General features: G+C 44.7%; 1 protein-coding gene across 1 annotated transcript in view; it reads left to right on the top strand.

The window, feature by feature from the left end:
• The window catches only part of ANK1 (ankyrin 1), a 115,083-nt gene that overhangs the window by 50,569 nt on the left and 51,832 nt on the right, over window positions 1-12,682 (top strand). Inside the window, 6 exon segments of the mRNA XM_015408152.1 lie at window positions 1,537-1,635; window positions 3,740-3,838; window positions 4,856-5,053; window positions 7,731-7,829; window positions 8,418-8,516; window positions 9,531-9,728. Of these exon segments, the coding sequence (XP_015263638.1) occupies window positions 1,537-1,635; window positions 3,740-3,838; window positions 4,856-5,053; window positions 7,731-7,829; window positions 8,418-8,516; window positions 9,531-9,728 (792 nt within the window).

Consider the following 12,682-nt stretch of genomic DNA (forward strand, 5'->3'; position numbering starts at 1 on the left):
CTCCATTGATGCAGTCACTGAGGTAACTTGGAGCTCCATATTTGTGAGAGAAGAAGGTTTCAGCACATTACATAATCCTGTTTTTGGACAGCCCGCATACAGAAGGACTGTGCAGCTAACATGTATGTAGAGGGAGCGTACTAGTTCAGAGAAGCCCGATAGTGTTAGATTTTGGAAGCTAAGTGGGGTTGGCTGTGGTTAGTATTTAGATGGGAGACCACCAAGGAAGTCCAGGGCTGCTATACGGAGGCAGGCAATGGCAAAACACCTCTGAAAGCTTATGGGATCACTGTAAGTTGGTTGTGACTTGATAGCACTTTCCAGAGGGAAAGTGCATACAGGGAGAAGCAGGATTGCACCTTCTCACCCCATTTTTAAATGCACTCAGAAGAGGGGCAAGGCTATCGGGCATCTTCCCCCCCCACACACACACATTGCACAAATATGTATAATCCATACTGCTGTAAGATTATATTTCTTTTGTGAGCAGGTCTTCAGCCAAGGTCCAAAGGAAGTCCCTCAGCTGACACCCTGTCAGCTCTCTCAAGGAAAACTCTCAGACCTGGTTGATGTACAAGGTGGAGATGAGGTGGTAGAATGAGCTTCACCACTGTAAGCTGCAGGCAGAGGATCACGACGTAGAAAGCCTCCCCTATGTTAAAAGTTCCCAGTAAACACAAGAGTAGCACAGCAAACAAGGAGAAGAGGGATAGAACTTTTTCTCACTATTGTGTTAATTTTTTTCAAAACTGGAATTTTAGAAATGTAAATATGGAGATCTGTCTCCCAGGTTGGATTCACAACTAAGGGAAACTTCTTAGCCTATAAGGCAGTGTGAAGAATGTTTTATGGCCTGTGAACTGATTGCAGAATTTATGTTGACTGCCATCTGCCATTAAACAGATGAATTGATTGGTGGGGGCATTATATTCCAATAGCTGTCTTATCTGGGCTTGTAGAAGTTGTTTCTGAGATTGTCTTGTGCTGGGTACATAAGAAAAGCCTTGCTTGATTAGGCCCTGCATCCTAGTTTCCTACAGTTGCCAACCAGAAACTTCTAGGAAGCTCACAAGTAGGGCATGAAGAAAACACCCCTTCCCCTTTGTTTGCCCTCCTTCCCCCCATTCAAAAATACACTGCCGCTGAACATGCAGGTTCCATTTTGCTATCTTTCCTAAACAAATTTGTACCAAGGCATCTCAACACCACACACAGGTTTCTAAATCAGGCCTCCGTGACATGACCCATTTCAGTAAAGATGCCTTTTGAGGTCTTGAAGGAAGCGTGAGGTAACTTCACTTAATTAACAAAGGCAACCGATCCTTATTGGCCATGCTTCGTATTTCCCATTTCATTCCTCATTACAGCCACACACTAGAACCAAAACTGCCTGAGAAAATAGAGCGTGGGTGGGTTGCTACAGATTTAGTGTGTGTGTGGGGTATTGTGAAGAGGATTAACTTTCTGCATTCAGCTATCCAGAAGACCTGACTAGGCCCCAAGAACCTTGTATTCACTGTCCTCTTTTGTTCACAGTCTGGCCTGACCCCTCTGCATGTGGCCTCTTTCATGGGACACCTTTCTATAGTGAAGACCTTGTTACAACGTGGAGCATCTCCCAATGTTTCCAACGTGGTGAGTCAGTAGCGGAGCAAAGACATGGACGGAGCTCGCGTAAAAGTAGATCCTGTGTTCCAGCAGAGGAGTGCCCAGGTCTTTGGGAATCCCAGCTGGATTTGGGTTGAGGCTTTAAGCAATAAAATCCTTGCCATAGAGAGAAGTCAGGATGTGGTGGTATGCTGTAACTGTATGATAAGGGGTGTGGGACTAGAATGCTTCCACTGAGGAGGTTGAATTGTGTTGCCCTAATTCCATCACACAAATTAGAGGTTCTGAAACATTCAGCCCCCCTCTTTTACTTTCGACTGCATTCCAGTAGCCCCCTTTCTACCCCACTACCAAACTGACAATAAAGATTGCATATTTAAACTCCTCCATTTTTTTTTAAAAAAAACAAGGTTTTGGAAGGTAGGGAAGAGTGCTGCGACAAAAATGAAAATGAAAATACCAGCTGTACAAATTGTCTCTGGATTTCAGCCCGTGAAGTACAGATGGCAGCAATCTCAAAGAAAAATAATGTTGCTCTGTGGTAAAATAAGCAGCAGCTTAACATGTGAACTAGGGTTACCATATTTTGAAAAGCAGAAAAGAGGACATATTTCCCAACTGACTGCTTCAAACAAGTGATCACTATGACAAATCTCATTCTTAAAATCTCATTTTAAATAACCCTACTAGTTAAGCTGTGATCATTGCTACTAACTAGAAGTATTCCTAACCTTCCAATCCAAAAAGAGGATATTTTCATCAGGTTTTTTTTTTAAAAAAAAAAGAACCCAAAACAGGACAGACACCAAAAAAGAGGACATGTCCTCTAAAAAGAGGACACCTGGTAACCCTAACATAAGCACATCCCTCCAGCTTGAATCCTTCCATAGGGTGTCATGGAGAAGAAAGATCGGCTTCACATAAACACACACACATTTCAGACAATGCTGAATTCTCACTGACGTGGTGAGCCTATGCCACTTTCAGACCTCGAGCACGTGTGGGCTCATATGATTGACTCTTCCCCTTGAATTGTTAAAATCCCTGCACATAGAGGACTAATAGGTCAGGAAGAAGGCTAGGTCAGAATCCTTCCTCTTAACCTCCAGTTTTCTATGTGAATAGATCAGCCCCCACATGAAACCTAAAGTGGTACAGCCCACAACCACCATTGTGAACTAGGCCAGCTTGCTAGTTCTTTGGTGAGCTGCTGTTATTTTTAAACCAATTACACTCAGGCTTTTTGAAGTGGGGCTCACTTCTAAACTTTACCTTTTAGGACTCACTAAATCGGGGGGGGGGGGGGTTGAGCCGTCACTTCAGTCGGGTATATTGCCATAGAGTCCACCTTCCAAAGCAGCTGCTTCCTCCAAGGGTATTGATCTCGGTGGTCTGGAGATCGGTAGTTGGTCTAGATCTCCAGTCCCCACCTGGAAGTTGCCTGGCCTGGAGTCGCAACCCATTCTGGATTCATTACTCACAGTTTGAGAACTATGGCTTTAAACAAGTTCTAAGCACAGATTCCTGATTTCAAAGTTTCTATCTTATGTTTTAGCCTAAGCTGCCAACAGAAAATTCAACAAGGATTAAATAAAATGGAAACATAAAAGAGAATAAAACCAAAATGAGACAACAGTGCTGTAGCTTTGAAGAATTCAAAAGATTAAACAATCACAAGAATCCTCATAAAATGTGCCGCTTTAAAAATAATGTCTTTGATCATATCATGCAGAATGTTCCTTCTGCCAAAATATCTTGCTGCCCCCTATTGACATATGAAATATCACTTTTGGTGTTGGGGACTGGGACTGGTGGAAGCAGATTTGCCTCCTAAACAGAGTTACACCCTTCTAGGACCATAGACTTCAATGGACTTAGAAGGGTGTATCTTTGTTTTCTACGGGCAGGGAGATGTTTCTGTGAGGAAGTCATGCCAGTTCTGCCTCATCACCTGTTTTAGTTAGGTTCAGATCTTTGTACTGGTGGGTAGAAGAATCTTATTTATTTATTTATTTTTATTGGGCCTATATCCTGCCCTACCCCACATGTAAGCTCAGTCGAACTGGGTTCTGATGCTAGGACAGGGCCTTTTGCCAACCAATGACACTCTCTGGATTTGTTTACTATGCAGAAGGTGGAAACACCTCTTCACATGGCAGCCCGAGCTGGACACACCGAGGTGGCTAAATACCTACTCCAGAACAAAGCCAAAGTTAATGCCAAAGCTAAGGTGAGTGCCCTCTGGTGGCTAGTAATAATCCCCCCCCCTGAATTGATGACATTGTGGATGGGCTGTGCTTCTTTGTAGGGATTCACTGTACAACTCCAAAGTTCATTACTCACACGGGGTTTGGTGTTCTCATAATTTCATTTTCATTATCATGCAGTCAAGCTTCCATCCTTCGTATCTGCAGAAAACATTTAAAACATCGGGCCAGGGGAATTTTTGGTCAGAGTGGATTCTTAGTTGTGAGACAGGTGGATTCTGTAAAATAAGCCAATAAATGCAAATTGATTTGCATAATTTGTTCTGTGCGCAATATTTGTTTTTTGGGTTTTTTTTGAGCCCCCCGAAGGAGATTTTTTTATTTGCATTTTCTATAAACTACAAACTGTAAAACTACAACGAAAAAAGGGTAGAGTAAAGAAAACCTTCTAAAAACCCTAGAGATGGTGGTCATACATACAGTTTACAAATTTAGCTTTAAGCTCATATATGTTAAGTAAGATTTCATTGAATATGGTTAACTGCTTAATATTTAAATTCAGGAATACTTAAAACACTACCATAACTGACTTCATAAAGATGAATGCAAGAGTAAATTCTAAAGCATAGGAAAAGAAAAAATTCCCTAAAAGTTCCAGAGTACAACAAACTATTTTCCCCCTTTTTCCCCACAAAAGGTAGCTTGATTTTGGGGCATTTGGGGCAATATTTGGAATTTCATGGAGGGAGGGGAGAATTGGCACAAATTACTGGCTCTCTAGCTGTTGTCAGGCTTATGTGATTCTATGCAAATGAGCCAGTCGCAGAATCCTGATTATCTTGACTCTGAATATGGGTTTTGGTTGGTGCAAAATTTCAGTAGCATTTTTAAAAACATAGCCCTGCCATGTGAACATCTCTTGAATGAGTCCCACAGTCTTGCTTTTGTCCAAAGTTCAGCCCTGTGCCATCTGAGCATTTTTTTTTAGGCGACTACCTCCATGGAGCCAGGCTAAGAGACTCTCTTGTCACCCACCGCAGGATGACCAGACACCATTGCACTGTGCTGCTCGCCTTGGACACTGCACTATGGTGAAGCTCTTGCTAGAGAATGGCGCTGACCCCAATCTGGCCACGACAGCTGGGCACACGCCCCTGCACATCACTTCACGCGAGGGCCATCTGGACTGCGCCTGTGCCCTCCTTGAAAAGGAGGCATCACAGATGGCCATGACCAAGGTAGGGGAAGAATGGGCACTGGGGTCTGTTTCCTCCCAACCTCATTGCTTTCATTTTTGTCCTCTCCCAGGGTACGCAGGGTTGGCCAAAGCTTTATAAGTCCAGAGCCTCTAGGCTGCTAGTGGCCCTTTCCTAATTCTTTGCAATGATTTATTTATTTTTTTATTTTTTTATCATTCAATTTATATCCCACTCGAACCTCGAAGGGTCTCTGAGCGGCTTACACACAATCATTGGTTCCTAACTAAGGCCACAATGATGGTGTGGAAATTGCTGCTGTATAGCAAATCACCCTGCCCAGGAGGATGGGAGATAATCAATCCTGTCAAGAGCAGACAGACTTGCTGAAGACAGTTTTTATGGCCTACCTACACAAGATGTTTGTTGACAATTCAAGTGTTGGGGTTCTCCTGTTCAGAAAAACCACTCCCTGGGTTGGGAGGATGGGGAAGGCAGAAGCCTCTTCTTCTTCTGCACTGTGGTCCTGATCTGAATGGGGCCCGATGGCTCTTGAGGAAATAAGTTGCTGCCGTCTGACTGTGGGGAACACAAATCAGACTAGGAGAACCTGGCCCAGCTTGTGGGCAAACATCTCATGTAACTCAGGCCAATAAGAGCTGAAGACAGTGAAATAAAAGTATCTTTGGCTTTGGTATATTTCTGCCCTCCATAATTTCTGCAAGTCTGCAACATCATTTTTAAAAAATCACAGAACTTGTGAGTGAAGACAATAAGGCAGGGGTCCCTAACGTTTTTCAGCCTGTGGGCGCCTTTGGAAATCTGATATAGCGTGATAGATGCAGCCACCAAATGGCAGCCACAGGAGGCAGAGCCAGACTTAAAATGGCTGCCATGGCATTCCTTCAGTCACACGGCGATGATCCATGTGTTGCGGTGGCAGCTGCTGCCAAATCAACGCTTTAAAAAAATCTGCACAGCCAATCGGATTTCCAGTGGCCAAACAGTAGCCTTGCCGGGCAAAAGCCCCACCTGGCCCTGCCCACTTTCTAAAAACAGTTGGTGGGTGCCAGGAAGGCTGTTGATGGGCACCATGTTGGGGACCCTTGCAATAATAATAATAATAATAATAATAATAATAATAATAATAATAATAATGATTATGGTTTTATAGCCCGCCCTTCACTACCCGAAGAAGTCTCAGGGTGGCTTACAATCTCCTTTCCTTTCCCTTCCCCGCAACAGGCACCCTGTGAGGTAGGTGGGGCTGAGAGAACTCTTTCGAGGACTGCTCTTGAGCGAACAGCTCTGAGAGAACTTGTAACTGACCCAGGGTCACACCAGCAGCTGCATGTGGAGGAGTGGGGAATCAAACCCGGTTCTCCAGATTAAAGTCCGTGCTCTTAACCATGGCTACACCAAACCAAAGGGAATAAGCATAAACTTTGGTAGCAGCAAGGCCTTTATCTGCCTTCAATTTTTAGGGTGTTTCTCTGCTGCTGAGTTACAACATTTTCTTGATGCCGACAAACTAGTTTTACATCATCTCCCTCTTACCCAGGAAATCTTAGGAGCTGCAATCATTTGAGGCAGATTAGGGATACTCTGAAAGAATTCTCAGCAACATCACCAAGCTGTGGTGGTCATAGTGCTATTAAAACTAGTATTGGTTTGTCATAGAGCCGTGTCCTTTTGCTAGAGGCTCCAGGGCTTTTTTTCTGGGGGTACGCACCGGAACAGAGTTCCAGAACCTCTTCAGGAAAATTCTTTTTAAAACGCTTAAAAGCCCATGAGTTTTCAGTATACAGACTGAAAACTTCATTTCCCTCTTGAGAGTTCTGGCACCTCTTTTTCCAAAAAAGAAAGAAGGGGGGGTGGGGAAGCCCTGGCTAGAGCTGTTAGTTTAGCACTGCCTCCAAAGGCAACAACTAGGTGAGACATTGGAGATCTGTGATCTGATCTCTTGGCTCAAACCATTCTGTAAAGAGCAGCTGCAGAGGCCTTGAAATTGGACTGAGGCCGTTGTGCTTTCCGCGTTGTAAATTGGCCTCTGGCAGTGTTATTTGCCCTGACACAGAAAAGTTCTGGGAAAATGCAGGCAGAAAAGCCAAATGTAAAAGCATTACATTTGGCAAACAAGTTAATTCATTGAGACTTTTCCATGTCACATTTCAGAAATGAAGCCTGAAAATGTTCAAAACACCATGCCAAAATCAATTCATAAGAATTGTCTTGTTGGATCAACCCAAAATTAGTTCAGTTCCCTGTTTCTGACATCGTGCCCTGGGAAACTCACAGGCAGCGCATGAAGGCCTTGGTCTTCCCCTGTTATTGGTCACCAATATCTTGTACACTGCCCCTAAGTATGGAGACTCTGTTTAATTGTTGATATGTCTCTCTTCCATGAATGTGCCTAATTTTGCCCCCCCCCCTCCAGTTGACTAAGCTCACAACCACCCTGGCATCTTTGTGGTTATGACTTTCATAAGCAAATTATGTGCTTGGTAAAGAAGTACTTCCTCAACCTACCACCAGTTGGTTTTTTTTGCTGAATTTTGTTTTCACTCAAAATGTTGTCTTTCTCCTGCAAGCTCCATGTGTAAGGAGCCCAGAGAGGTGCTTGGGTTGCCTCATGCTGAGGACTACCCATCGTCCTTCCCTCCATTATCTCTTGTTCTCCTTCCAGTGTCAGGCACTGATGTTCCCTGTTTCTCCCCAGAAAGGATTTACCCCTCTGCACGTTGCTGCCAAATATGGGAAAGTGGATGTGGCTGAGGTACTTCTGGAGCGTGACGCCCAACCCAATGCAGCAGGGAAGGTATGTTTGGTGTGTCCCTTACAACATTGTCCCTGCCCCCCCCCCATCTTTGTGAAGCCCATGGGCATTTTTGAGAAAGAGCAGTGGGTGCTAACACAAAATGGCTTCCATGGGAGGTGTGACCAGTTACAAAATGGCTGTAATGGGGGGCAATTACAAAAGTTGAGGGCTCTTAAGGCTTACATCCTCCTAAGATAGTGGCAGCTATTTCCAAATGGACACTCCCTGCAGACTCAAAGGGGGTGCCTCCTGGGGTCTTCTGAAGTACTTCCAGTTCTAGTGTGATGGAGAAAATCCAGGACTGGCTTTTTGCTTTGAGGAAGAAGGAAGTGGGTACCAGGAAACACATTAGTGGGTACCAGGAATAAGGAAGTGGGTACCAGGAAACACGTTGCAGATCACTGCCTTACAGGAGGATGTAGGTAGTATTGGGTGGATATACGGTATTTCTCCTAGCTGGTCTTCCTCTCTGTGCGTTGGATCCCATGGGCTTCTTGCACCAAGGGAAGGCTCCTTCCACCAGAGGAAAAGCACCTCTGCTAGTCTCAGAGTCCCACCTGGTCCATCCCTGTGTTTCCCTCTCTGCAGAATGGCCTCACACCCCTCCATGTAGCTGTGCATCACAACAACCTGGACATTGTCAAAGTGCTGCTTTCCAAGGGAGCCTCCCCACACAGCGTGGCCTGGGTAAGGGGCAGGTGACTCTATACCACATTTTGGACTGAAATCTAGCAATCGGGAGGGCAGGTGGCTAGGGTGAGGGGGGTGATAGGGGGCAGGCTGTTCTCTGGAATGGAACAATTCAATAAAGGGAACTGATGGGTGGTATTAACTCTGATTGCTCAGAACAGTCATCAAGAGACCTGGGTAAGGATGCAGGGAAACCGAGCTCAACTCTGAAACCCCATTTAGAAACGTGGGTGATATTGGGGAAGGAACTTAAGAAAGTTCCTTGACTAGGATGGCCAAAGCTAGCCTGATCATATCAGATCTCAGAAGCTAAGTATGGCCTGTCCTGGTTAGTACTTGGATTGGAGGTCACCAGCGAAGTCCAGGGATGCTACGCAGAGGCAGGCAATGGCAAACCACCTCTGTTCCTCTCTTGCCTTGAAACCCCTACAGTGTCACCATAAGTCAGATGTGACTTGACGGCACTTTCCAGCACCACTCAGAAAGCCCTGAGATAATCAGAGTTCAGGGCAAGTAGGTTGTTGGGCAAATGTGTACAGGGTAGTTTGAATGCTGGTGTCAAGGGTTCAGTGCTGGGAGAATCAGGCCATATCCACTAGCAAGGCTGCAGCTCGTTGGAGGCAGAGGAGCTAGGCTGGGATAGAAGGTGCATTCCAGATCCCAGGGCACGATGTCAGAAAGCTAGGCGTAAAAGGCACCAACCAGCAGTCTGGAAGCACAGAAAAGCAACCTCATGGCTTCTACTGGCAACATGTTCCCCAGATAAAAGGACCACAACAGATACTAGTGTGGGATTGTCTCCCCTGAATCATCTGACTCCCAAGGTCTGGGAGAGACTTATTTGTGGCATCAGTATTCTGGCTTGGACCATCTGCAGCTCCCTCCTGAGACCAGCAGCCCCGTTGTGCAGACTAGGGGTTCGATTCACGCCTTGCAATACTTTGATGCCTGAACTCTCTGACATTCTAATTGTGTGACTTGCCCCCGGGCCTGCTAATTTCTCCTCCACAGAATGGATATACCCCCTTGCACATTGCCGCTAGGCAGAACCAAATGGAGGTGGCCAGCAGCCTGCTGCAGTATGGTGCTTCTGCCAATGCCGAGTCCGTGCAAGGGGTGACCCCGCTGCACTTGGCGGCCCAGGAGGGCTATGCAGATATGGTGGCCTTGCTCCTGTCCAAGCAAGCGAACGGTAACTTGGGCAACAAGGTGAGCAGAGCCCAGTCTCTTTCCTGTGCATGGAAGAATTCTGAGTCAAATATGCCATGGGCATTTCCAGGGGAAAGACAGCAGAAGCCTGATGCCTTAAAATGGAAATTCTTTCTACCTCTCTCACATGAAAGCCTCCTTGCATATCAGTAGATGAGCTATACATCTAACCTTCTTCCTTATAGGCTAGCTTTCTATTTGTGTTTCTTCCCTTTTATTCTGATGTGGTGCAGTCCCAAGAGGTGCATATAAAGATCAACTCTATATAGATAGATCCAGGTGGTCAGCCGTGTTGGTCTGAAGCAGTAGAACAAATTTAGAGTCCAGTGGCACATTTAAGACCAACAAAGGTTTATTCAAGGTATGAACTTTTGTGCGCATACACACTTTTTCAAATACATTGGAATGGGAACCTTAAAGGTGCCACTGGATTCTAAATTTGTTCTATATAAATAGGTAATTCCATGTATGGTCAGAAGATGGCACTTGTGGGCTGTATGTTGTCCAGTCTAGGGAGAAAATTTTTCACTGCCAGATTTTAATACTAATTAAAACAATAATTCCCAATCTGTTATCATGTCACGAGAGAATTAAATTAATTTGGTAATCCAAGGCCCCTGTGAACCTCAGGCATCTTGCCGACTGCCGTATCTCTGCATGATTCTCTGCTCTGACCTTGTTATCCACTAGTGAGCCTTTGCTGACATTAGTCCTTTCCACACTTGGATCTTATCCCTGGTTTTATCAAAATTCGACTCGTGACACAATACCTTGCATTTATCCCTGGTTATAACAGCATTTATTTATCCCGGGACAAGTGTGGGGCGAAACCGGGGTAACCTCAATGTAATGTGGAAACAAAAAATACCTCAAGATAATTACAGGGGTGAACTCGAGTGTAGTGTAGAATGTAAGTTCAGGGACTGGGTTGAACCAGGATTTAAGGTCTAGTATGGAAAGGACCTATATCCGATAGGATTCAGTTACTGCTGATGCACAGAGAGAGCAGAATTCTCTGCTTCCAGCGGTGGATGCTAGTTGCATTTATACTTGGGTTGCTATTCTAGGCTTGCCTCCTCTAGAATAAATCGCATGCTCAGTTCAGTAACTCTTGCAGAAGCATAAAGGATTCTCCCAGGAGCAGAAAATTCTTATTGTTGCACATGCTGAAAATAAACTGCAGAAAGTGTCAGTCTTAACTAGCAGAAGTTTTGAAAACAAGAAATTCAAAGCCACTTGACTGTTTTAGAGGCAAAAAATTATTTGATGCTTGAAACGGTCAACCATTGTTTTATTTTGTTCAGTATGTTCTGAAGAGAGTTTGCTTTTTGAAGGGCAACAGTCCTATAATGGAGAGTTCTCAACATTGTTCCCAGTTCAAGATTCACAACAATAACATAAGTAAAACACTTTAATTTTTTTTTGAAAGACAAGATCTCCAGCTTAAATCTCCAGCCTAAAAGTGAGAGCCAGTGTGGTGTGGTGGTTAGAGTGCTGGATGAAGACGCTCCTAAGTTCAGCTCAGCCAATGAGGTTCACTGAATGATCTTAGACCAATAACTCTCTCTTTCAGCTGTAGCAAAAACTACCACATCCATACATCGTGGAAGAATGCACTGTCATGTGCTATGGCAGTCATCCTCATCCTGAGCCGCTTTGTCCACACCTGCAAACACAGCTAGTGTACACAACAGTAGCACAGCATCCAGTGATGTGCGGATACAGCCAGGGAATTCTCCATTTGACTCAAAAGTGGCAGCAGAGCCACGTTTGTTTAAACCTAGATCTTCCCCAATCACATGGAAAGTTGGTGACATATGTGAAGGGTTGTGTCTGTCCAATTTTAACAATAAAGGGGATGTGTGAGTATAACCTCTATTTAATCCAAAGAGCAATATCAAATAAATAGGTATATTTTTATTAAAGAACTGAGAGAGTTCAAGTCTATGACAGTGTGATCCCACCATGTGACACTTACATTTATGAAAATAACAATAAACTAACGTCAAAAGCCATCGTATCAGGGCTGTTGTATTTGAGCCGACCAGTGTCTCAGTCTTTCTGACTTCTGTCTAGCCAGTCCCTTAAAGATCAATCGAATTGCAGCTTTGGGATGTCATCTGTTCTTTTCAGGAGTTACTGGTAGCCTTACAATATTAATAGGTAGTTTATAGAAAGGGCTGCTTCTGAAGTAAGAGTGCTTCTGCCTGCAGCTTCAGCCCCCCCCCCCAACCCCTCAGGAAAGACTCATAGAGCATCCTTTTCAAATATGCACAACAACAATCAAAATACAGACTAACAGCCAATTAATGTAAGCACAATCCCCCCTTCTAGTAATCAGTATAAGACATTCTCATACCTAGAATATTAATATGTAGTTTTATAGAAAGGAGTGTTTCTGAGGTGAAAGTGCTTCTACCTGTAGCTTCTGGCCCTCCAATCCTTCTGGGAAGATACCCCAACTCTTTAGTTCCCTCCCCCCATGGACTCAGGGTTACATGCACAAGGAGCACTAAATCTTCCTCCTGCTATGGATCATGGGAAGAGAGGACGTGGGGAGGTAAGCCACAGATGATGGGAGGGATCTGGCTGCCTCACTTTCACGTGCCTTCTGTTGTTGAAATCTGACACACACACCACTTTCTATCATGATCGGGGCTGGTCTAAGTTTAAACAGGCAGACTGGCTGACACTGTGCCTAGTTTTGGCCCTTAGCCCCTGTATTTACCTGTCAAAAGACAGAAACTGAGGAAGCAACAGCTTGTATTGATCCATCCCTGCCACCCCCGGCCAGCGCAGCTTCCCGGGCATTCGTCTTTGCTTACTACTAGCAGCAAGCCAGAATGCGTGCCACACGGTTAACAATAGTGCTCAAAATATAGTCTTTAAGGAGAGCATGTTTCCCGAATAGCAGTCCCACCTGCCATCTGCTGCTACAGTGGCGTGGGGAGGGG

Source organism: Gekko japonicus, unplaced genomic scaffold, assembly GCF_001447785.1.
Source record: "Gekko japonicus isolate JY-2015 unplaced genomic scaffold, Gekko_japonicus_V1.1 scaffold139, whole genome shotgun sequence".
NCBI classification, from domain to species: Eukaryota; Metazoa; Chordata; class Lepidosauria; order Squamata; family Gekkonidae; genus Gekko; species Gekko japonicus.